Source organism: Oncorhynchus clarkii, chromosome 18 (genome assembly GCF_045791955.1).
Source record: "Oncorhynchus clarkii lewisi isolate Uvic-CL-2024 chromosome 18, UVic_Ocla_1.0, whole genome shotgun sequence".
Taxonomy (NCBI): Eukaryota; Metazoa; Chordata; class Actinopteri; order Salmoniformes; family Salmonidae; genus Oncorhynchus; species Oncorhynchus clarkii.
Window position 1 is genome coordinate 34,011,994 of NC_092164.1, and position 27,137 is coordinate 34,039,130.

Below are 27,137 nucleotides of genomic sequence, written 5' to 3' on the forward strand. Positions count from 1 at the left end.
TAAACAGCGAGTAACAGTAGTGTAAAAATAAGATTGGGTGGGGGGGTGTCAATGTAAATAGTCTGGGTGGCCATTTGATTAATTGTTCAGTAGTCTTCTGGCTTGGGGATAGAAGCTGCCTCAGTTTGTATGATGACAATTTGCATATACTCCAGAATGTTATGAAGAGTGATCAGATGAATTGCAATTAATTGCAAAGTCCCTCTTTGCCATGAAAATGAACTGAATTCCCAAAAACATTTCCACTGCATTTCAGCCCTGCCACAAAAGGACCAGCTGACATGTCAGTGATTCTCTCGTTAACACAGGTGTGAGTGTTGACGAGGACAAGGCTGGAGATCACTCTGGCATGTTGATTGAGTTCGAATAACAGACTGGAAGCTTCAAAGGGAGGGTGGTGGTCGGAATCATTGTTCTTCCTCTGTCAACCGTGGCTCGGGGAACAAAACATCAATATTTTGGCCAGGAAACTCCCCAGACCTTAATCCCATTGAGAACTTGTGGTCAATCCTCAAGAGGCGGGTGGACAAATAAAACCCCACAAATTCTGACAAACTCCAAGCATTGATTATGGAAGAATGGGCTGCCATCAGTCAGGATGTGGCCCAGAAGTTAATTGACAGCATGCCAGGGCAGATTGCAGAGGTCTTGAAAAAGACGGGTCAACACTACAAATATTGACTCTGCATCAACTTCACGTAACTGTCAATAAAAGCCTTTGACACTTTTGAAATGCTTGTAATTATACTTCAGTATTCCATAGTAACATCTGACAAAAATATCTAAAGATACTGAAGCAGCAGACTTTGTGAAAATTAATATATTTGTGTCATTCTCAAAACTTTTGGCCATGACTGTACACTTGGCGCTTGGTTACCACTTGCCGTGTGGTAGTAGAGAGAACAGTCTATGACTTGGGTGACTGGAGTCTTTGACAATTTTTGGGGCGTTCCTGTGACACCGCCTAATACCTACAGTTGAAGTCGAAAGTTTACATACACTAGTTTGGATGTCATTTAAAACTAGTTTTTCAACCACTCCACAAATGTATTGTTAACAAACTATCGTTTTGGCTAGTCGGTTAGGACATTTTACTTTGTGCATGACACAAGGAATTTTTCCAACAATTGTTTGCAGACAGAATATTTAATTTATACTTTACTGTGTCACAATTCCTGTGGGTCAATATTACATACACTAAGTTGACTGTGCCTTTAAACAGCTTGGAAAATTCCAGAATATTATGTCATGGCTGTAGAAGCTTCTGATAGGCTAATTGACATAATTTGAGTAAATTGGAGGTGTACCTGTGGATATTTTTCAAGGCCTACCTTCAAACTCAGTGCCTCTTTGCTTGACATCATGGGAAAATCTAAAGAAATCAGCCAAGACCTCAGAAAAGGAATTGGAGACCTCCACAAGTCTGATTCATCCTTGGGAGCAATTTCCAAATGCCTGAAGGTACCATGTTCATCTGTACAAACAAAAGTATGCAAGTATAAACACCAAGAGACCACACAGCCGTCATTCCACTCAGGATGGAGATACTTTCTGTCTCCTAGAAATGAACGCACTTTGGTGCGACAACTGCAAATCAATCCCAGAACAACAGCAAAGGACCTTGTGAAGATGCTGGAGGAAACGGGTACAAAAGTATCTATATCCAGAGTAAAATATCGACATAACCTGAAAGGCCGCTCAGCAAGGAAGAAGCCACTGCTCCAAAACCGCCATAAAAACGGTTTGCAACTGCACAAAAATCATACTTTTGGAGAAATGTCCTCTGGTCTGATGAAACAAAAATAGAACTGTTTGGCCATAATGACCATCGTTATGTTTGGAGTCTGGCAGCACCATGTTGTGGGGGTGCTTTGCTGCACTTCACAAAATAGATGACATCATGAGGTAGGACAATTATGTAGATATATTGAAGCAACATCTCAAGACATTAGTCAGGAAGTTAAAGTCAAGGTATTGATGTGGCCATCACAAAGCGCTGACCTCCATTCAAGAAAATTTGTGGCCAGAACTGAAAAGGCGTGTGCAAATAAGGAGGCCTACAAACCTGACTCAGTTACACCATCTCTGTCAAGAAGAATGGGCCGAAAATTCACCCAACTTATTGTGGGAAGCTTGTGGAAGGCTACCCAAAACGTTTGACCCAAGTTAAACAATTTAAAGGCAATTCTACCAAATACTAATTGAGTGTATGTAAACTTCTGACCCACTGGGAATGATATAAAACCTGAAATAAATAATTCTCTCTACTATTATTCTGACATTTCACATTCTTAAAATAAAGTGGTGATCCTAACTGACCTAAGACAGGGAATGTTTACTAGGATTAAATGTCAGGAATAGTTTAAAACTGAGTTTAAATGTACTTGACTAAGGTGTATGTAAACATCCGACTTCAACTGTAGGTCCTGTATGGCAGGAAGCTTGGCCCCAGTGATGTACTGGGCCTCACGCACTACCCTCTCTAGCGCCTTACGGTCGGATACCAAGCAGTTGCCATTCCAGGCAGTGATGCAACCGTTCAGGTTTCTCTCGACCGGTGCAGCTGTATAACTTGTTGAGGATCTGAGGACCCATGCCAACTCTTTTCAGTCTCCTGAGGGGGAAAAGGTGTTGTTGTGCCCTCTTCACGACTGTCTTGGTGTGTTTGGACCATGATAGTTTATTGGTGATTTGGACACCAAGGAACTTGAAGCTCTCAACCTGATCCACTACAGCCCTGTTGATGTGAATGGGAGCGTGTTCAGCCCTCCTTTTCCTCTAGTCCACGATCAGCTTCTTTGTCTTGCTCACGTTGATGGAGAAATTGTTGTCCTGGCACTGCTTGGCCACCCAGTTGTGGGTGAACAGGGAGTACAGGAGGGGACTAAGCATGCACCCCTGACAGGCCACAGTGTTGAGGATCAGTGAGTCAGATGTGTTGTTGTCAGGAAGTCCAGGATCCAGTTACAGAGGCGGGTGTTTTGTCCCAGGGTCCTTAGCTTAGTGAGTACTATGGTGTTGAATGCTGAGCTATCGTCAATGAACATAGGTGATCCTTTTGTCCAGGTGGGAAAGGGCAGTGTGGAGTGCGATTGAAATTGCATCATCTGTGGATCTGTTGGGGCGGTATGTGAATTGGAGCGGGTCTAGTGTTTCCGGGATGATGGTGTTGTGAGCCATGACCAGCCTTTCAAAGCACTTCATGGCTACCGATGTGAGTGCTATGGACGTTTGTCATTTAGGCGGGTCACCCCTCGCTTTCTTGGGCACAGGGACTATGGTGGTCTGCTTGAAACATGTAGATATTACAGACTCGGTCAGGGAGAGGTTGAAAATGTCAGTGAAGACACTTGGCAGTAATAAAACAAAATGTGGAACAAGTTAAGGGCTATGAATACTTTCTGAGGGCACTGTAGTTGATTTTGAATAGGTACCCCAAGAAAATCTAGGAAAAAACACCACCATTCAAGAACACCCCTTCCCCCAAGCCTCTTATATAATGCAAAAGAGAAGTGAAAAGAAAAAAGCAGAGAAGTACCTTCATCCCCATAAGCATGGCTTTTACTGTTATCCGTGGATTTTCCATGTGGCATCTAAAAATGAAATACACAACATACTGTACATATTATCACATTGCCTCCAAGAGGTTATGAAGACAAGGGGGAAGGAGAATAAGTGTGGTCATCCCTGACCTTTTGTGGCTGGTCTTTCTTTAGATGATTGGTTATCTTCTTGGGTGGAGTGACACCTATTTTGGCTGACTTGAAGGACTCTAGACGGCTCCTCATGGTTCTCTGGAAGATCTCTTGCACCTCATTCTTGTCCTTGTTGACTTCGAGGTGCTTCCGACTGCACCTGTGTCTGTGCTGTTAGGTAAAGGAATGAGAGGAAGAGGGTAAAAAACAGATTGCTTTTTAGATTTTTTGGGGGGGGTCTAATTGTCTTTGACTAAGCAATACCTGTTTCTTGCCTCTGTACAAGTGCTGCTGCAGTAGATGGTGTGCATTAAAGTCCTCTGACTCCCTCATCTTCAGGTCCTGCTCATGCATGTCCAGGCAGACAGAGGGCATACTGTTCCATCTAGAAGGGAAGAAACATAAACGTTCACTGTTGGTAATTTGCTGGCCACTGGACGGCAGTCTCTGAAAACCTATTTAAGCACGGTTTCCCAAAAGCATCTTAAGGCTAAGTTCATCGTTAGAACCCTCGTAGGAGCACCATTAAATCTCTGAGCTGTTTTCCAAAACCATCGTTATTAATGTTGCACTTGGCAGGTAGCCTAGTGGTTAAGAGTATTCGGCCAGTAACCGAAAGGTCACTGTTTCGAAACCCCAAGCCAACTGGGTGAAAAATCGGTCGATGTGCCCTTGAGCAAGGCACTTAACCCTAATTGCTCCTGTATGTCGCTCTGGATAAGAGCATCTGCTAAATGACCAAAAAATGTAAATGCTTGTTATTTACTGACTGCCTCAGACCACTCGTGGAACAATTTAGTGCGCTGTTAAATGTGCTGTTTCCATACCACGCCACTTTATACACAGAAGATCTCCGCTATTGAATCAAGACGTTTATCTGTCTCTCTGTGACAGCAATAACTTCACAACGAAGTTGAATACAAATACAAAGTTGCCAATGTTGTTGCAATTGTTACAAACAAGTGAAGGATGAAAAGACTCTTCAAATGGAAACCGAGATGAATGCATTAAAAGATAAATAGCCTACAATATAGGTTACATAGGCCTATGTAATTCAATATTGAAATAAATTGTTCATTCAACTGAGTTCTATTTATTTTGCTAAAATAGGTTTATAATTTTAGCCTCAATATATTCCATGCACAATTATGTGCCAAGTCTTAATTTAGTGCATTATATTAGTGTAAGCATTAGAATAAGCCACCTCAATAATTGCAGCCATAGATGATATCTTTCTAGGAGCTGATCCCGTCATCAATATTGTGGAATAATTATAATGTTACGGTATGATTTGACTGGATAAAGCTGATCCGAGCGCAGCACTGCCTTTCTTTCGATCCTTTCAGTATTGACACATGCCTCAACGACACAATTTAACAAAGGTTTTCTCTGCGTAGTGTTTTGGTTCATGTATGTTATATCATCGGCCGTTGTAGGAAAGACGCTTCTTTAAAACACTTTAAAACACTCATAAGCCTAAGTTCCATTGCTAATGGGAAACCGGGCCCTGACCTACATATTGTACAAAGTCAAAAACTTTGTAGAGTCAGGCCCAATTCCAAATCAACACCTAAACCCTAAGCATTTGTGGAAATCTGAATTGATTCGACAGGTGTAAGCACAGGTAGGTAAGCAATATTCAGGTAGGTAAGCAATGTTGTAATTCCTCCACCTTGCCCTCTGTTAGGCTAGGTGTAAGTTGTAGACAGTGGCAGGCACCTAGTGGCTGGTGTAAGACAAGGTGAGATCTGAGAATAAGTTAGCGAGACAGAACTCTTGACTAGCGAACTTGTGGTTCTGCCGCGGCTGACAAGGGAGGGTGCACACTCCTTGTCCATACCCGTGGGCAGTGATGATAAACAATCTAACTAAATTGGTAAATGTGTCCAGTAGAGGTCGGGGTTTGAAAGCAACTTGGCATCGAAGAAAGCACTGGCAAAATCTGTGGGATCTCGCATTTTTGCAAAATCCGGTTTAAAAAAGCATGTGATCAAACAAAACTTCAGACGTCATTGATCACCTGGTAACGTTACTTTGAAACTATCTGCGACTATACCATCGATGAGCAACATAGTAAAAAAAAAAATTACATTTACAAAATACGGTGGCTCCATTGCATGATTTAGGATGTTATTAAACTCGTCAATTAAAAGTTAGAAATTCAATGTAGCCAGTGTTTCAATGTAGCCAGTGCTCTACAGGCTGACCCACCTGTCAGGTAAGATGTAGGGGAGAATATCTAGACTGTCTATAACAACCCATGTCGTGTCCAGCAGAGGTACATTTTTGGGAAGTCACAGCGGGATCAAGTAAAGCTTTGTACGTTGAAAAGGTCACATGACCTTATCAACTTTGCTTTGGGTTTGAATTAAACGTTTAAGTCACTTTTAAATATAAAAAAAACCGTTGGATCAATCATTTGATAATTACCAATAACAACTACTAGAGCTGTTTAATTTACAATCAATGTTTGAGAAATAAAAAAACTTAAGATTCGATACTAGTGTGCTACAATTTCAAGATAGATTCCTCTGCCATGTGGTTCTACACCCTCTAGATTAAAACGAAGAGGTTCCAGCAGAGGTCGGTGCGCTCGGTTACTCGTTCAACACCTGTCAGATGGTAATGTGACATCTGAGGTGTCAAACGTCTTCACGTGGTATTGTTACTTTGATACAAGCATTGGCAAGTTGTGTCAAATCAGTAGTGATTTGAAAATTGCATTGGAATGCCAGAGCTCAATCATCCCATCACTACCCGTGGGCTTTTGTTGTGGCAGTTCATCTTACGTTTGGTAAGCTAACTTTTTGTTTCTTGTTCTGTAAATGTTTTACTGCTTGCTAAAGTAAAACACAGCCATGTAAAACAATGGTTTGTGTTGCAGTGCTGTCTTCTATGCTGTTTATGGGAGAAGCCCATAAGCCGGAAGCCGGGTTGTTAGTGTAGAGGAGATTCGAATTAACACATCCACTCCAGACATAAACCAAAATGAGAATACACAAGGACCTCTATTCAGTGGCCAGAGAACAAAGGAAGAGGGGGACCACCCACAGAAATCTCCCAGCAGGAGTCGTCCTTCCCCTCTTTTGCTCATCTCACACCTGTAGTCTACATCAAAGCTTCTCCTATCAGCAACAAGCGTGGCAGGTTTGAACCAAAGTGCCAGAGAGCGAATCAGCTGGGACCCGATGAAGATTAAAAATGACTGTGGATAAGTACTGGACTTCTGAAATACTTTGTTTGGAGAGTTCTCTGAAGACCATTCGTTCCAGACAGTATATACACATTCATCTTAAAATAGCTAGGTGGGACACAGGCCTCTGTCCAATAAGCCCTGCCTTGATTCGTTCTGAAATATCAAGAATAACGGTTTGAATATAGTCCCTCTAATCCCCATTACCTGTTTGTGACTGATTCTGTAGCCTGTATTAGTACATCATTTTGCCCTTACAATCTCCATGATTCATTCCTCCTGTATAGCCAGCCATTACTTCACCTTGGTTATTACTAAATAAGTCTTCTTTGTTTTTGTATGATATTTACTGTCTCCAAGAATGCATTGCCTTGTCATTTTGAGAACTGAATCACCTTCAAATTATAAGTTAACTGTAGATGTAATTGTAACTATTTTATAGTTTCTTGCTGAATAATACCATTTAATAATTTCATGGTAATAAGTGTACACACTCCCTTACATTACTGTATGAGCTGAGAGACAGATATACATACAGTGCATTCGGAACGTATTCAGAACACTTGACTTTTTCCACATTTTGTTACGTTACAGCTTTATTCTTAAATTATTTTTTTCCCCTCATCAATCTAAACAAAATACCTCAGAATGACAATGATGCTGCTACCAATGATGCTGCCACCACCATGCTTCACTGTAGGGATGGTGCCAGGTTTCTTCCAGATGTGACGCTTGGCATTCAAGCCAAAGAGTTCAATCTTGGCTTCATCAGACCAGAGAATCTTGTTTCTCATTTGAGTCCTTTGGGTTCCTTTTGGCAAACTCCAAATGGGCTGTCATGTGCCTTTTACTGAGGAGTGGCTTCTATCTGGCCACTACCATAAAGGCCTGATTGGTGGAGTGCTTCAGAGATCGTTGTCCTTTCGCAAGGTTCTCCCATCTCCACAGGGGAACTCTGGAGCTCGGTCGGGTTCTTGGTCACCTCCCTGACCAAAGGCCTTCTCCCCCGATTGTCCAGTTTGGCCGGGTGGCCTGCTCTAGGAAGAGTGTTTGTGGTTCTAAACGTCTTTTCATTTAAGAATGATGGAGGCCAATGTGTTCTTGGGGACCTTCAATGCTGCAAACATTTTTTGGTACCGTTCCCCAGATCTGTGCCTCGACACAATCCTGTCTCGGAGCTCTACGGAAAATGCTTTCGAGCTTGGTTTGGGACCTTATATAGACAGGTGTCTGCCTTTCCAAATCATGTCCAATCAAATGAACATACCACAGGTGGACTCCAAGTTCTAGAAACATCTCAAGGATGATCCATGGCAACAGGATGCACCTGAGCTCAATTTTTATTGGTCACATACACATATTTAGCAGATGTAGCGAAATGCTTGTGTTCCTAGCTCCAACAGTGCAGTAATATCTAACAATTCACAACAATACACACATATAAAAGTTAAATAATGGAATTAAGAAATATAAATATTAAAGCTGATGCCCTGAAGAAAATAAGTGCGTATGTGTGTGTGTGTGTGTGTGTATATACACTGCTCAAAAAAATAAAGGGAACACTAAATTAACACATCCTAGATCTGAATGAATGAAATATTCTTATTAAATACTTTTTTCTTTACATAGTTGAATGTGCTGACAACAAAATCACACAAATGATCAATGAAAATCAAATGTATCAACCCATGGAGGTCTGGATTTGGAGTCACAATCAAAATTAAAGTGGAAAACCACACTACAGGCTGATCCAACTTTGATGTAATGTCCTTAAAACAAGTCAAAATGACTTGTGTGTGTGGCCTCCACACAGTAGTGTGTGTGGCCTCCACGTGCCTGTATGACCTGGGCATGCTCCTGATGAGGTGGTGGAGGGTCTCCTGAGGGATCTCCTCCCAGACCTGGACTAAAGCATCTGCCAACTCCTGGACAGTCTGTGGTGCAACGTGGCATTAGTGGATGGAGCGAGACATGATGTCCCAGATGTGCTCAATTGGATTCAGGTCTGGGGAACGGGCGGGCCAGTCCATAGCATCAATGCCTTCCTCTTGCAGGAACTGCTGACACACTCCAGCCACATGAGGTCTAGCATTGTCTTGCATTAGGAGGAACCCAGGGCCAACCGCACCAGCATATGGTCTCACAAGGGGTCTGAGGATCTCATCTCGGTACCTAATGGCAGTCAGGCTACCTCTGGCGAGCACATGGAGGGCTGTGCGGCCCCCAAAGAAATGCCACCGCCAAACCGGTCATCTGGAGGATGTTGCAGGCAGCAGAATGTTCTCCACGGCGTCTCCAGACTCTGTCACGTCTGTCACGTGCTCAGTGTGAACCTGTTTTCATCTGTGAAGAGCACAGGGCGCCAGTGGCGAATTTGCCAATCTTGGTGTTCTCTGGCAAATGCCAAACGTTCTGACCGTTTGAGCAGACACATGCACATTTGTGGCCTGCTGGAGGTCATTTTGCAGGGCTCTGGCAGTGCTCCTCCTGCTCCTCCTTGCACAAAGACGGAGGTAGCGGTCCTGCTGCTGGGTTGTTGCTCTCCTACGGCCTCCTCCACGTCTCCTGATGTACTGGCCTAGGTAGCGCCTCCATGCTCTGGACACTACGCTGACAGACACAGCAAACCTTCTTGCCACAGCTCGCATTGATGGGCCATCTTGGATGAGCTGCACTACCCGAGCCTCTTGTGTGGGTTGTAGACTCCGTCTCATGCTACCACTAGAGTGAAAGCACCACCATCATTCAAAAGTTACCAAAACATCAGCCAGGAAGCATAGGAACTGAGAAGTGGTCTGTGGTTATCACCTGCAGAACCACTCCTTTATTGGGGGTGTCTTGCCTAATTGCCTATAAATTCCACCTGTTGTCTATTCCATTTGCTGTTGCTGTTGTGTTGCTTCCTAAGTGGACAGTTTGATTTCACAGAAGTGTGATTGACTTGGAGTTACATTGTGTTGTTTAAGTGTTCCCTTTATTTTTTTGAGCAGTGTATATATCTATATATTTTTGTATTTATTTATTGGATGAGCAATATCGGAGTTGCATTGACTAAAATACAGTATATACAGTGCCTTGCGAAAGTATTCGGCCCCCTTGAACTTTGCGACCTTTTGCCACATTTCAGGCTTCAAACATAAAGATATAAAACTGTATTTTTTGTGAAGAATCAACAACAAGTGGGACACAATCTTGAAGTGGAACGAAATTTATTGGATATTTCAAACTCTTTTAACAAATCAAGGATCTAGGATCATTTTGCTACTTGATTTGGAATTGTAAGACCCCTTGAAGTATCAAAGAAATATATAAAACAATTATTTAATTAAACATTTTATTTGGCCTTAATGCTATTAGCCCTTACAAGCGCACTGAATAACTTTGATACACTACAAGGAACAACAAATAGTCCCCCCCCCCCACCCCCCCCCCCTCAAAAATGTAAAGGAAGTTTGTTCTCAAGTGTCTGTTACACAGTGCATTCATAGACGAGACTATGGGGATATTTTATATATGAATGCTTCCGCTCAGTGTTTGAGATCAATTGACAACCTTTACCATGGCACTTTGAGATTTATTTTAAACTGCAAAACCCTTATGCACCACTGCACTTTGTATACCAGGGTTGGCTGGCCTTCTCTAGTCACTAGTTCTCTAGTTTACAAAGCCATTTTGAGTTTACTACCTTTTTATTTGTGCATTTTTATTGTTCAGAAATGTGGTGGGTACTCTCTTCGTTCGCTGGACTTTATCCTGCTAACTGTTCCAAACGTCCGAACTGAATTTGGTGAAAGGGCTTTTATGTACTCTGCGCCATCGTCTTGGAACGCCTTACAAAATACTTTTAAACTGGAAGAACTTGTCCCGATTGGTATTTTTAAATCACTGATGAATGATCTTGAGACTGATTCCCTGACCGGTCAATGTTTTTAATTTGCTGTTTTTGATTTTGTTACACTCTTGTGAATTCTATGGTTTTTAGTAGATTACTTGTCATTTTTCACATTGTTTGTCTGTAATTTTTGTAATGACTTGGTGCTGCCTATCTTGGCCAGGACGCTCTTGAAAAAGAGATTTTAAATCTCAATGAGCCCTTCCTGGTTGAATAAAGGTTAAATAAATAAATTCATAAATTTTCACTATTTAAGCTTTCTTCACCACACTGTCTGTGTGGGTGGACCATTTCAGATAATCAGTGATGCGTACACCGAGGAACTTGAAGCTTTCGACCTTCACTGTGGTCCCGTCAATGTGGATAAGGGCGTGCTCCCTCTGCTTTTTCCTGAAGTCCACTATCAGCTCCTTTGTTTTGTTGACGTTGAGGGTGATGTAATTTTCGTGGCACCACTCCGCCAGGGCCCTCACCTCCTCCCTATAGGCTATCTCGCCATTGTTGGTAATCCAGCCTACTATGGTTGTGTCGTCTGCAAACTTGATGATTGAGTTGGAGACGTGTGTGGCCACGCAGTCATGGGTGAACAGGGAGTACAGGAGGGGGATGAGCACGCACCCTTGTGGGGCCCCTGTGTTGAGGATCAGTGAAGTGGAGGTGGTTCGCGCTTTTAGTTTAGCGGGAATTCTGCCATCTATCCACGGTTTCTGGTTTAGGTAGATTTGAACAGTCACATTGGGAACAACATCGCCTATACACTTCCTGATGAGCTCAGCCACCGTGTCCGTGTATACATCAATGTCAATCTCCGAGGCTACCCGGAACATATCCTAGTTCGCGTGATCAAAACAATCTTGAAGCATGGATTCTGATTGGTTTCTAAAAACCTGTTTTTGCTTTGTCATAATTGGGTATTGTGTGTAGATTGATGAGGGGGGGGGGGGGGGATTATTTAATCAATTTTAGTGTAAGGCTGTAATGCAACAAAATGTGGAAAAAGTTGAGGGGTCTTAATACTTTCCTCATGTACTGTAAATTCTACAGTAATGTTTGCAAAAATACTATAATCTGCAAAACACTGCAGTAATTACTATAGTATATGCTACAGTATTTATTTGCATTTACCTTGCCAATTTCCCTCTCCATATCCCAATTTGTGCCACTCCTAAGTGAGAAACCAACATGCCAAGTATAGACCATATATTGTGTTCCCTACAGGTTATGAAAAGAGCAGTTCAATCCAGTAGTTTTCCTCAAGGAGAAAGCCCCCACTGCTATGTAAAATATAATAATAAAAAAAACACTATAGTAAATACTACAGTAATGTCCGCAAAAACACAACAGTAAATGATGTAGTATACTACAGTCTGCAAAAACATTACTCATTTCTATAGTATATATTTTTTTTTACTAGAGTATTTATACTAAACTTTAAATACTACAGTCATGTACGCAACACTACAGGAAAAACTACAGTAAAGTCAGCAAAAACACTACAGTGAATACTATAGTATACTATAGTCTTTTTCATGTGGGTGTGGAGCACATCCTAAAAGGTTCAATCAAGGATCCACTAGGCTCATATAGAATCTCCTCGGGTTGGTAACTAGTTTTCCATAAAACTGTCCTGCAACATAATTTCCATCCTAATATAGGGATTTTATTACACTGACGACTCGCAACTGCAAGGGTCCGTTTGCTCTCTTCACCAAGCAGACTGGCTCCCAGACTGTTAGACACATCAGGCATTTTCACCTGTTCGGCTAGCTATAACTATAGACACCATTGGGCGCTTTGCGTAGGGTGTTTGTTTCCCACCCCAGCTATCCGGCTTGGCCTCCCTGTCCCGCCGTTCGCTACATTGGTGCCAAATATGGGATGTTGACTATGGGACCATTGGAACACACCATGCGTGTGTTTTCCTAAGGTGATGCCGCTGTGACAGATCATACGCTCAGTTCTGTATTGCACTCTTGCTAGACTAATACAGACGTCTACCTTCCGTATTAAAACAATACGACAAGGGAAACCACGCTCCAGCAGGTTGCTCTGAGGAGGGATTGACTTAAACGTGCAAAATGGGTAAGTAAGCTGCACGCAATGTCAGTTTCACCATTCGTGCCTGTACTTTGCCCCAGGGCTGTCCAAGGTTACTTCAACCTAAACCTGTTTTTGTTGGCCATGTCAGATGTCCTTCCGTTCAATGAAGTTTCTAAGTGAGAACTGCCAGAACAATCTGAGATACCAAAAACATTTCCTCCTTCCCATGTTAGTGATGCATGCAGAAGTCTGCGTCCCAAATGGCACCCTATTCCCTATAGTGCATTACTTTTGATCTGAGCCCTATGGAATAGTTTACCATTGAGATGCGGACTGTCAAGCAATGTTGCTTACAAGATGGAGGAGACTGGAACATGATCCGATCCCATATTTTCTGTCATGATGTAAGGCATCATCTCTGAGAAGTTGGCACCAAACTTCTTATAGAAATCCACATCAATCTTGGTTTCTTTCCGAATGAACGCCAATGAGCCTCTGCGTTCACCCTATGATGATGGGATAAAAATACTTCATCAAATCAAAGTTTATTGGTCACGTACACAGATTAGCAGATGGTAGCAGTGAAATGCTTGTGTTACTAGCTCTTAACAGTTTTAGTAACTCAAGCATTTTTCTGCACCTGCTGTAACATCTGCCATAAAAAATAAACAAAAAGAGTATAATTTTTGTCATGTTAATGTAAATCAGTGATCCTGCTGGTTAATCTATTGTGTAACGTCGTAATTACAGTAGTATTAAGTTGTCAGGGCTTTCTCCAACCTTGTAAGTCACTCATACCTCTTTCACATAGCTCATGGCATCCTTGAGGTTGAGTCTGTGGAAGATGTTGAATATGTGGTCACAAGACTTCTTGGCAGAGGGCGTCATCAAGAGCCAGTACAACCACCTCTCCTCAAAGTTATTCCACCTTAGAAGGATACGAGAAGAGAGTAAAAACAAAACAATTTAGTGTTAAATTTAATCTTTGAAGGTATGGTATGTAATAAATACATTTAAATAATAGTCATAATATGATAATAACGTATTGAAATTGATAATATGATGTTAGTGTCCACATACTTGTCCCTCATGTAATTATGTCCTATTTGTCCAGAAATATCCTCTATGGCGACAAGAATGTGGTCAAAGGTCTGAAAAAATAAAAAGGATTTATTTTGTCAAGGTTATATTTAGGTTGACCATTTTCAACACTGTTAGATGAGCTGGTTGATGTTTTACAAAAGAGGGGTTTAGCAACACTCAGCCCTTGATAAACACCCTTAATCTTCCATACCCCCACCGTACTTAAGTAGTTTTTGTTGGGTATCTATACTTTACTTTACTCCGCTACATTCCTAAAGAAAATAATGTACTTTTTACTCTTTACATTTTCCCTGACACACAAAAGTACTCGTTGCATTTAGAATGCTCAAGCAGGACAGAATTATGGCACCTATCAATATAACACATTGTCATCCCTACTGCCTCTGATCTGGTGGACTCACAAAACACAACTACTGTGTTGGTAAATGATCTAAGATCAGGTGTTACCCATTTTTGGAGCCTTGTGACAGACCCATAGTATCCACTTCTGGAGCAGTGTGTGCAAAAAGTGAAATTTTTTGTCAGCACTTTTTCATATAAAACAACATTTTCAACAATGAACATTGTGAATCAAAAACAAAGAAACAGACTGACCAATGCACACCTAGATTGCCTCACAAGGATAGCAACAGACTATACATTTTGAATAAATTTAGTCAAAAAGGGACATTTTCGCTCGTCCAACTACTGAGTAAACCCTTAATATGGGTCTTATACATGTGATGTAGCCTATTTGGTGTGTGTATGTATAAACAGTGGTTCTTCCTTTAAAAGTTGTGCCATACTTGCGTGCTGCCGCAAAATTCTTATTTACAGTTGAAGGCAGATGTTTACACTACATTTAAACTCAGTTTTTCACAATTCTTGACATTTAATCCAAGTAACCTGTCTTAGGTCAGTTAGGATCACCACTTTATTTTAAGAATGTGAAATGTCAGAATAATAGTTGAGTGATTTATTTCAGCTTTTATTCCTTTCATCACATTCCCAGTGGGTCAGAAGTTTACACACACTCAATTAGTATTTGGTAGCATTGCCTTTAAGTTATTTAACTTGGTTCAAACGTTTCGGGTAGCCTTCCACAAGATTCCCACAATAAGTTTGGTGAATTTTGGCCCATTCCTCCTGACAGAGCTGGTGTAACTGAGTCAGGATTATAGGCCTCCTTGCTCGCACATGCTTTTTCAGTTCTGCCCACACATTTTCTGTGGGATTGAGGTCAGAACTTTATGATGGCCACTCCAATACCTTGACTTTGTTGTCCTTAAGCCATTTTGCCACAACTTTGGAAGTATGCTTGGGGTCATTATCCATTTGGAAGACCCATTTGTGACCAAGCTTTAACTTCTTGACTGATGTCTTGAGATGTTGCTTCAATATATCCACATAATTTTCCCACCTCATGATGCCATCTATTTTGTGAAGTGCACCAGTCCCTCCTACAGCAAAGCACCCCCACAACATGATGCTGCCACCCCCGTGCTTCACAGTAGGGATGGTGTTCTTCGGCTTGTAAGCCTCCCCCATTTTCCTCCAAACACAATTATGGCCAAACAGTTCTATTTTTGTTTCATCAGACCAGAGGACATTTCTCCAAAAAGTAGGATATTTGTCCCCATGTGCAGTTGCAAACTGTAGTCTAGCTTTTTTATGGTGGTTTTGGAGCAGTGGCTTCTTCCTTGCTGAGCGGCCTTTCAGGTTATGTCGATATAGGACTCGTTTTACTGTGGATATAGATACTTTTGCACCTGTTTCCTCCAGCATCTTCACAAGGTCCTTTGCTGTTGTTCTGGGATTTATTTGCACTTTTCGCACAAAAGTATGTTAATCTCTAGGAGACAGAACTCATCTCCTTCCTGAGCGGTACGACGGCTGCGTGGTTCCATGGTGTTTATACTTGCGTACTATTGTTTGTACAGATGAATGTGGTACCATCAGGCATTTGGAAATTGCTCCCAAGGATAAACCAGACTTTGGGAGGTCTAAACAAAATTTCGGAGGGACTAAGCACACACACCTGAGGGGTCCCCGTGTTGACGGTCAGTGTGGCAGACGTGTTGTTGCCTACTCTTGATTGTCAGCTATTGTTGCCATTAATAGTAGTTAGTGCTAGTTTGCCCACAAGAGGGCATCTTTGAGAAGCTAATTATTGAAGTGACATGGAGCTGTAGGCCTAAGAGTCAAAGGGAGCTTTGCCTCCCGAGTTGCGCAGTGGTCTAAGGCCCTGCATAGCAGTTGCTAGCTGTGCCACTAGAGATCCTGGTTCGAGTCCAGGCTCTGTCGCAGCCGGCCACAACCGGGAGACCCATGGGGCATCGAACAATTGGCCCAGCGTCGTCAGGGTTAGGGGAGGGCTTGGCCGGCAGGGATGTCCTTGTCCCATCGTGCTCTAGCGACTCCTGTGGTGGGCCGGGAGCATGCACGTTAACATGGTCACCGGTTGTTTCTTCTCCAATGTGTTTCTTCCTACACATTGGTGTGGCTGGCTTCCGGGTTAAGCGGGCATTGTGTCAAGAAGCAGTGCGGGTTGGGTCTTGTTTCGGAGGACACATTGCTCTCGACCTTCACCTCTCCCGAGTCCATACAGGAGTTGCAGCGATGAGATAAGACTAACTACCAATTGGGGAGAAAAATGGGGTAAAAAGTTTTAAAAATATATAAATAAAAAGGAGCCTTGAATATACGGGATAGATTTTTAGAAATTAAGCTTAATTCATTTGATGAATATTATGGTTTTTCTATTCCAAGAATAGGCTTAAGGGTTTCCTTCAGGAAAATATGGCCTTGTACAACATATTTCTATTCCAAGAAAAAAAAATGAATTTCTTACTGTAACCGATAAAGGTTTCTGTTAGGAACATATGGCACTGTACAACATGTTTCTATTCCAAGGGAATTACAATGCAATTTGTTAGTGTAGCTGTTTTAGCGTAACTTACTTATTGGCATAAAGGCCTACTTAAATATACAGTACATCAATCAATCGCTCATGAATTTGTGCATGTCATCACACAGCATACACGTCATCCATGTCATTAAATACAGTCAAGCATTTTAGTTATAAAACTAAATAATAAAGTGAGCCTTGATTCATTTTACCATCACGGCTAAAGCGATTTAATTAAGGGTTTCAGTTTGGAAAATATGATGCTGTACAACGTGACCGGTCGGGAGTAGGCTTAAGCTACTAAGTGACTGCAAGTGAAGAGCAAAATAATCCTAACAGTTCCAAATAAAAATCGGATTGATTTATCAAGACCAGTCCCCATGCTCTGTCATTCAGTGATATTTATTCCCTATTGTCTTGCTGATAGTTGAAATAAACATCTACATTTTGAAAGAGTATTTTTATCATTATTTTATTAACAAAAGCATAAATACTGTACAGTATATATGCTTGATCCAACATTTTGCGGTTGCATGAGGTTTGGGGTTAGGGATGTTAAACAGAGTACTTAATACATTGTAAATTGGAGGGATTTTTTTTCTCACGCCTACAGTAGACGAGCTATTAGACTATCCTTTCATAAAGGTTGAAGAGTCTATTGTCCTGCTAATAGCCCATCCTGGAAACGTTGTTTGCAGAATTCACAGCCTGCTACGCTTGTGAAAAACAAAATGACTCCAGGTGTCCATCACTACTGTAAATTAAAAAAAACAGAATATCTAAGGGGCTTTATATAATTAGGGTTAATAATAATAACAATAATTGTTGGATAACCGATAAATCTCGGAACTCATTAAGAGGCGGCTTCTATCTTCAATATAATCATTAATTCAGAAGGTTAAACCCATAGGTTTTAGGCCTGCAGTAGGTTATAATAAACGGAACATTGCGTGTCAATTCATTAACCATGTGCCATGGAATCAGTACATTGAACATTCCTTTAACTATTTTGCAATCTATATGGCACAGTTGTCAATATTTTGGTCCTTAAATTAAACTGGTATTATATATTTATCACAATTTTCTTTAAACAATTTTGGTCTTTAATGCAGGGTCGACAGAAAAATTACTTACTTTTTCCCCCTTCCACTTGATAAAGGTTCCGATTGATACATTTTTTTGATCAATTAGTATATTTGAGTTTAACCACAATATTTGTTGTATTATTTGTTCTGTCTTTTCTGGTGGTTTAAACTGAAATTGCAATCAACTTTCTATGGCTTGATATTTAGGAGATTATTTTGTTTTCAAATAACCAAAAGTGAGCTGTTGTAATCTGAATAAAGGGAAAAAGGCCATTCTTGAACATGGGGTGAGACATTCTTACTTATTAGTAAATAAAGCCAGTTTGATATTTAGAATGATTTATTTCTGTTTTTAGTGGTAAAGAAACCAAACGCTCACCATGCCTATTTTATCGAAAATTGTCAGGTCACATATGTTAAGTGTAAATCCCCCATTGTATTTTCCCAAGATCTCTCTTAACTCCAGGACCAACGACAGTTTGTTGTTGTTACCTGATGCAGGACTCTAGTGCCAGAGAAGAGAGACTCTCAGACTGAAAACACGTCCATTAATTTACAAATGGGGAAAGTATGGGGGAGGAGTTGCCCCTAGTTCAGAAAGCTGATAGGCCACTAGTTTTGGGGGATGAGGGTGTCTGAGAAGCTGAATGGGACACAATAACATCTCCTTTGAGTTATTTGACAGCCAGATGCATTTGTTTTGGGCAACCCTTTTAACCCTCTTTTAGTCTGTATTTTGAGGACATTAAATATCTGGTTCACCGGTTCAACTTCAGCTACAGTCTCCTCGTTCTTCTAGTTTGTCAGCTAGCTAAGGAGTGGGTCCGCTATCGTCACAATATATACAATTTTGACTTTGTGACTGTTTTATCTAGGGAAAAACATACCCGTGGGCTGTGGGTTGTGCCAGCAGAGACGGTAGAGAAAGTGAGACAACCCACTCCCATTTCACATTCCCTAATTTTTCCTAATTTGGAGAAGTGGCTTGGAAGACGGTAGTGAGTGTATGAGCTGGGAGACAGGTATAGCTCATTCATTTGAATGGTATTCACTTTTAACATTAATCAAGTCTATTTAATAATGTTGTTTATTTAACCTTTTACTGCAGTGGGCTAAATCAGGGTCACAGAGTGTTTCTAAAACAAATGACTTTGAAACCAAAGTATACACTTCATACACATGGTTATGGGCTTAAAAAAAGTTGAAATGTTTTCAATTTTGAGTTTACATCCCAATATTAAACTTGATAATATACATCACAAAAGACTGCAATATTACAAAAATGTTTATTAATGAAATTATGAAAAATATTAAATCACATTCCACCCATGAGGCGACTAGGTCATTTGACTGCAGGAAAGGGCTACTAAAATATATAATGTTTGATACTGCTATTGTGTAAATGAGCCAGGGTTATAATTATGTTTTTATTTTTCAGAGTTTTTGGAGCGCGCGCTATTCTTACTGTTGAGTTAGTTTGTGTCCCGGTAGATTTGAGGTTTTTCTGTGTAGTCTGCCCTGGCAAATGATCTGGTATCCATGCAAATGATTTGGGGTTGCCTTAGTGGGAAGATTAGTACAATTTTCTTTGTCATATAAATGTTTGTTTGTATGTTGTGTCACCACTTCCCTAGAGACCTTCTGGGCTGGCTGTTAAGAGGGAGCTATTTAATTCAGAAGCAGTGTGCATTCACATGCCAATTACCACCAGTGTGTTATTATACTAGAAGAATATTATACCATGTGTGCTCTCTCTCACAAAGAGTTTTTCATCACGACTGTACTAGCTCACAAAGAGTATTTCATCACGAATGTGCTTTAATAGTCTGCATGAATCTTGCTCTGCTACTAATTTATTTGTGTGTTCTCCTCTTAATATGCCTTGTCGTTCATTTGACAGACCTGTGATTGACTTGTCCCGAGGACCTCCCCTTGTGTATAAAAAGGTGGTGTAGTACAGTTTACAAAAAGTAAACACTTTACTTTGGGTATTTATTAGAGAGATGTAAGGTTTGTTGTCTGATTCTTTTGGGTTGATGAACAACAAAGACTTCTGACTAAATAGTTACCCTATTCTGTATTTTTTCAGCTAGTGTGCGTTCTGTCACTGCTGCTCTCTTCACTTTTAGCCAGTTGACCAGTGGTTTCATGGTTATTCCCTGCAACAAATAAGAAAATATAGTAAACCGGCGACAAATTAGAATATACCAGTCTGTTCAAGTGAAGACATATTACATGGAAAGAAAACAACAAATAGTGAAATATTTATTGACTGAAGTTTGACATTTAAATGAGCTATTTTACCTGCAGCATGACAGTGAAGTACACCACTAGGAGGGTGGTGCTGATCATCATGTTCTTCTCCTTGTACTTTTTCTCATCCAGCGAGACCACCAGGCCATAGGCTACTGCCCCTCGTAGGCCACCATAGCCCATCACTACCTGATCAATAAACTCCAAGGGAACCAGTCGGTATTGGTTGAGAATCCAGGTGAGAAAAAAGACCCCTGTGATATAAACACACAGAGAAAGGCAGTGTTTCTGTTACATGTGTGATAGGTGAGGATTGTCTGTTAATTGAATGATTAGAATATTCTGCCCTGAAACATATAATTGTATGGAATTGATTAGAATGTATAAAATCATAATCGATAAATGTGTAGTCCTAGTCAGAATTAGGGTAAAACAATATGCCTTTATGGTATTTTAAACATAGACTGTCTGAGCTTGGTGCCGACCTGACTAGAGATTTGGGAGAGAACGGGGAGTACGTCTCAAGGACAAAGTCACTATCTCTGTCGGCTGGGAAGTGAGATAGACAGTGTGTGCGTAGCAGGACATGTGTGTGCGTATGTTTGTGTGTATGTGTGGGTGTGAGAAGTCAGTATAAAATGAATTGATTTGTATTCTTGACTTCAGAACGTTCCGTGAATAAACCTTTTTGACCATTTAGCTGGGCCTCCGTCTGTTTCATTCGACCAGGATCTTAAAAATTCTGGTTTGCAGACAGAGTAATATAATTAAATTGGGTGATGTACCTGGAGAACATAATTCTCCTATCAATGTGCCTTGTAGTCTTTACATTTTGCTGCATTAAAAAAGGATACAATTAGATTTTTTTCCCTACAGATACACAACCTACTTCACATTTTCAAAGTGAAATACAATTATAGAAGATGTTCTTAATTAAATAAATAAAAAATGTCTTGATGGTGCATGTCGTCACACCTCAGAGTTATGCCGCGTTCACATGCTATCGGAGTTAGCGGAAACTCCTAGTTCTCAGTGGGAAATGAATGACCATCCAAGTGGGAAACTCAGAGAAAATGTTACCCGAGTTGTGACGTTTCTCCACTGACCATTTACCTTTTCAACCAAAAGATGACAAAAAATCAGTTTTTGACAATGACAACCTTATCAATGTGGATAATGTAGCTACTCTGACCATATTGTCAATGTTAAAGAGATTATCTGGTAGTTTTGTATATTTTTTTTGCCAGAAATTCTGAAAGTAGTGCATACGAGCAAAAGTGGTCCCCAGAAATTGTGTACTACGTCACACATGTGTCATATCTTGTGGTGACCTGCAACATATGCCTAGTTTCCTGAAACGAGTCAAATATGTGCACCACGTCATTCATTGCTAGCTAGCTAACACGTTTCAGCCTCATTGCTATAGCATTCTCTACTGTGCTAATCACTGCTAGCCCTCAGCCGCAAGGCTTTTTTCTTCACACTGGCTACCGCTACCCCTACCCAAAACGAGATTAGCTCAGGACATGAATTACCACGTTATTGTGCTTTTGGTTCTACAATTGCTAGGAAGGATTATCCCCTTCTGTGCATCATGTGCTTGGGAGGGAAACATGCCAAGGTGGCACTCAAGGACTGAGTCCTACAAGTGCTGCATGTCACTAACTGAGGTAAAACGGGCCTCTCTCTCGGTAGCCTGGTTCGCCTCTGAGCCACTAGCGGGAGCTGTAGCTCTGCCTCCCCCCACCCCCATGACCAGCTGGGACGAGATCATGGATAGCCTCAATTCCTCCCTCTATCAGTCCGACGATCCCCTCTCGGGGAAGGCAAACTAGGGGTCAATAAGGATGATGGCGAGATTAACCTTGCCAGTCTCCTTGAGGCGGCACCTGACTTGGAGGTCGACCAGGTCCCACCCTCTCAGTCCTTTAGATGGGACAGCCTCGAAGACAGAGAAGACGCCATTCCTCCACTGGAGTTTGGGTTCTTTGATGTCTGTAGGCGAGCCGCGAACAGATCGAGTAGCCGGATCCCCTGGGGAACAGAAACCGAGAATGGAATCTTTACGATGGGAGGAGACTTTCCACTAGTGCAGACCCAGTAAAGCAACTGCTACCTGCAGTTGCAGCTTGCCTATGGTAAGCTAAGCACTTGTGGGATAAGCCCCTTACTGAAAAAGTGCTGGCTAAGCGCATAAGCTTAGACATGCACAACATGGAGGAATCCAGGCCATCTTAAAAGCCGACTGGCGCAATGTGACGCAGTTGCTGAGCCTCCTGATGCCAAATCAAGCTCTGTATGTCGATGCCATGTGCATCCCAAATTTTCTCACAATGCGGAGGGCACCGCATAGCTCTGCATTGAAATGATCAGTTGACGGTAGATGCTGGAGGTACGTCCTGTATAAACACAAACTCACTTCCTTGACAACAAACATGGAGAACTTTGACAAAAGGCTATCAGAGCAAGTTTGTAAATATAAACATCTCATTGAAAGAGATCAGGGAGGTAATGGGAATGGAAGGGGAATCTTTCCACAAGAAGTGGAGGTAGTCGCGAGCAAGCCCGTAAAGCAAAATATATATATATTTACGGTCGAAATGGAGATGCAGGTGGGAAAACAGTGCTGCCTTTTATTTCATGCTATCTTGGCTGAACTCCTATGTCAAGCACCGAGAAACCGACTCCAACATCTCAGAAGAGGTATTGTCTTTTTGTTTAGCCAGCTGCTCTAATAGCTGACTGGCTATAGTGATTAGCCCTAAATCACTATGAGTGGTGCGCTTTAAGTTGTGCAGACCAAATGACACTCCTCTGTGAAGCGCAAGAAGTACAAATGCCCTGATTTCTGCGGAGGACGCATCACCATAAATGCTGTATGGCCACTGCGATTGCCGGAATCTCCTTGAATCAGCTTTAAAGTGGCACCATCTCTGGCTAACCACCGCTACCCCTAACGCCTTATAGGTATCACTACCGACACCTCACTCCCTGATAAGATGGATCACTTTACTGCCTCCATTTTCCAGAAACCATACAAAGCCTCAGCCCAGTCTGTCAGAAGAGCTCAACGAGACCTTTTTTTTGATGGCTTACCTGACTGAACTATTGGAGGAGGTGGGGAGATGGCTGCATTCAGATTGGGAAGAGATCTGTAATATCAGACCTCACCCTCCGTGTCTCCCGCACTGCTATCCAAAGCTGTGGTCATACCATGACCTTAGCAGTAGTAGGCGAAAGGGCCCTTTGGTTAAGCCTATCCAGCTGAACAGACAAAGAAAAGTTAGACCTCCTTTTTGAGCCCACTGTCACGACATAAGGCAGAAGTGTGGAATTAGTAAACCAGAAGGCGAAGACTTTAACTTCTGCCTGCCCCACATACCTGGGCCTCATGGCAGCCTGTTGATCAATGCATGTCGTCCCTGCCACCCGGCTGGCCTTAGGGGATCTAGGGTGCAGTCCTTACGGCAGTGGAAGATAATGCGCAAAGCAGACTGCTCCCTGCCCTATCCTCTCTCTTCGGGTTTTAACGTCCCTCCCCACTACACGTTTTGCAACACTGGGGAGGCACGAGGACATTAGGTTATGACTATTCTCTGTGCTGCATCCCACTTCACGTCCTTGCTGACTCGAGAAAAGGAGGAGACACATTTTTCCCCAGAGTCTCTCTCCTCCCTCAGGCTCTCCCCCCAGTGCGTTTTTGGGTTCCCAGCCAGGGGCAGCTGTCATCATGTCTGCACACCCTCCGGTCTCTATGACTTGGTTTAGGAAGTCGAACTGCCATTAGCCATCTTCTTGTGAACCCTTTTTCTCCTCTTGCCATAGGGACATTTTTTTGCCTCTGTTCGCACAGAAACAATCTCAGTCATGCAGAATGATAATCCAGAACCGTGCTGCCCCGGCTTCACTGCTAGGGGCACCGTCTCTCCATATGTTCTGGCACAGGAACCTTAAACCCTGACCCCCTCTAATCGGGAATAGGGTTCAAATCAAATCTACAACAGGTGTAGACTTTACCGCGAAATGATTACTTTACAAGCCCTTTCCCAACAATGCCAAGAATGCAGAGTTAAAAAGTAAGACAAAAACAAATTTCTCAATAGAAAGAAAGTTACAATAATGAGGCTCTACACTGGTACCAAGGCAATGTGCAAGGGTACAAGGTAGTTGAGGTAATATGTGCATGTAAGTAGTGGTAAATGTTACTAGGCAATCAGGATACATAGTAGCAGCAGAAAATGTAAAGAGTGTCAGTGTAGTATGTGTGGTTAGAGTTTGAATAGAACCAGTGCAAGAGAGTCAGTGCAAAAAAAACGAAAGAAAGGGTAAAGTCAAAGTAAATAGTCAGGGTAGCCATTTGATGAACTGTTCAGCAGTCTTATGGCTTGGAGGTAGAAGCGGTTGAGGAGCCTTTTAGTCCAAGACTTGGCGCTCCGGTACCGCATGGTTTGCGATAGTAGAGAGAACAGTCTTTGACTTGGGTGGCAGGAGTTCTTGACAATTTTGAAGGCCTTCCTCTGACACCGCCTGGTATCAAGGTCCTGGATGGCAGGGAGCTTGGCCCCAGGGATGTACTAGGACGTACGCACTACCATCTGTAGCGCCTTGCGGTCAGATGCCGAGCAGTTGCTATACCAAGCGGTGATGCAGCTAGTCAAGATGCTCTTAATGGTGCAGCTGTAGAACTTTGAGGATTTGAAGCCCCATGCCAAATCTTTTCAGCCTCCTAAAGGGGGAAGAGGCGATATAGTGCCCTCTTCATGACTGTGTTGGTGTGTTTGAACCATGATAGGTCCTTAGTGATGTGGACACTGAGGAACTTCTCAGAAGTTCTCGACCTGCTCCACTACAGCCACATCGATGTGAATGGGGGCGTGCTCAGCCCTCCGTTTCCTGTAGTCCACGATTAGCTCCTTTGTCTTGCTCACGTTGAGGGAGACGTTGTTGTTCTGGCACCACACTGCTAGGTCTCTCACCTCCTCCCCATAGGCTGTTTCATCGTAGTCAGTGATCAAGCCTACCACTGTTGTGTCATAGGCAAACTTAATGATGGTGTTGGAGTTGTGCTTGGCCACGCAGTGATGGGTTAACAGGGAGTACAGGAGGGGACTAAGCACACACACCTGAGGGGTCCCCGTGTTGACGGTCAGTGTGGCAGACGTGTTGTTGCCTACTCTTGATTTTCCCATGATGTCAAGCAAAGAGGCACTGAGTTCGAAGGTAGGCCTTGAAATAAATCCACATGTACACCTCCAACTGACTCAAATTATGTCAATTAGCCTATCAGAATCTTCTAAAGCCATGAAATCATTTTCTTGAATTTTCCAAGCTGTTTAAAGGCACAATCAACTTAGTGTATGTAAACATCTGAGCCACTGGAATTGTAATACAGTGAATTATAATTGAAATAATCTGTCTGTAAACAATTGTTGGAAAGATGACTTGTGTCATGCACAAAGTAGATGTCCTAACCGACTTGCCAAAACTAAAGTTTGTTAACAAGAAATGTGTGGAGTGGTTGAAAAACTAGTTTTAGTGACTCCAACCTAAGTGTATGTAAACTTCCGACTTCAACTGTATATATAAAGCAAATCGAGGTGTGGGTGATGTAAATGCTTTTGGCGATTGCTCTACTTCTGTTCTGTGGGTGGCACTGCGTGCGGCACTGTGTGCTCTTTTCGAAGGATGGGTCCCAGTCTCTCAGGGGCCCTGGGATCCGGGTGGATGGGGTGGTCTGCCGGTCACTGGGATGACAACCCAGTTGTGATGGGGAGGGGTTTTAGCAGGTGGAATAGTGGGGAACAATTAGAGGTTTCACTTAGTAGCAATGCAAAAATCATGGTACAACTATATGGATACTAAATCACTATGGTACTTTTTAATGGTGAGTTTACAAACATATACAGTATTATGATAAATGCATTCGTGTATCCTCATTATGGTAAATGGTGAAATAAGTATAGCCAGTTATAATTGTAATGGCTTAGCAAATAATAAGAAAAGACTATCAGCATTTACCTAGCTAAAAGGGAAGGAATATAATATATATTGTTATTTAGGAAACGGATGAAGTTTGGTGGAAAAAGGACTGGGGGGACGAAATATATTTATCCCATGGGCAATACAAGACTATTATTATGGTGGGAGATTATAATACGGTTTGAAATACCTCTATGGACCATAAAGGAAATCACACTACAAACTATTACCCTCATGCACTTAAGGAAATCACGAATGTCATGGATATATTTATTGGAACTAGAGGATATACGGGGGCTTGACAAAATACTCCAGTTTACAATCTAATATATATATACAGTGGGGCAAAAAAAGTATTTAGTCAGCCACCAATTGTACAAGTTCTCCCACTTAAAAAGATGAGAGAGGCCTGTAATTTTCATCATAGGTACACTTCAACTACGACAGACAAAATTAGAGAAAATAATTCCAGAAAAATCACATTGTAGGATTTTTTATGAATTTATTTGCAAATTATGGTGGAAAATAAGTATATATATATTTTACATTTATTTAACTAGGCAAGTCAGTTAAAAGAACAAATTCTTATTTTCAATGACTGCCTAGGAACAGTGGGTTAAACTGCCTGTTCAGGGGCAGAACGACAGATCTGTACCTTGTCAGCTGTACTACTATACTATACTCCACACTGTAGTTTCCTTTGCGCAAGTGTAGTATTTACCATTAATTTTATAGTATACTGTAGAATACTATACTACACGCTGTAGTATCCCTCTATCATGTATACTTATACTTATAGATTTTTGTGTGATACTGTAAAATACTATAGTAAATATTACAGAAATGTCTCCAAAAACACTTGTTTTTTTTTACCATAGTATTACTACAGTATTTCATGTACATATACCCCACACATTCCAATCCCACATATCTCAATTTGTGCTACCCATGAGTGATAAACCTACATGCCAAGTATAGACTATATATTGTGTTCCCTACAGGTTATAGA

General features: G+C 41.7%; 1 protein-coding gene across 1 annotated transcript in view; it reads right to left on the minus strand.

Moving 5' to 3' along the window:
- Positions 1 to 3,592: 3,592 nt before the first annotated feature.
- The window catches only part of LOC139372585 (sodium/hydrogen exchanger 3-like), a 47,933-nt gene continuing 24,388 nt past the window's right edge, over positions 3,593 to 27,137 (minus strand). Inside the window, exons 7-13 of the mRNA XM_071112328.1 lie at positions 20,201 to 20,403; positions 19,966 to 20,055; positions 13,901 to 13,971; positions 13,619 to 13,748; positions 13,175 to 13,326; positions 3,960 to 4,080; positions 3,593 to 3,866 (exon numbers count right to left, since the gene is read on the minus strand). Coding sequence (XP_070968429.1) covers positions 3,648 to 3,866; positions 3,960 to 4,080; positions 13,175 to 13,326; positions 13,619 to 13,748; positions 13,901 to 13,971; positions 19,966 to 20,055; positions 20,201 to 20,403 — 986 coding nt within the window. The 3' untranslated portion in view covers positions 3,593 to 3,647. The remainder of the gene's footprint in view (positions 3,867 to 3,959; positions 4,081 to 13,174; positions 13,327 to 13,618; positions 13,749 to 13,900; positions 13,972 to 19,965; positions 20,056 to 20,200; positions 20,404 to 27,137) is intronic.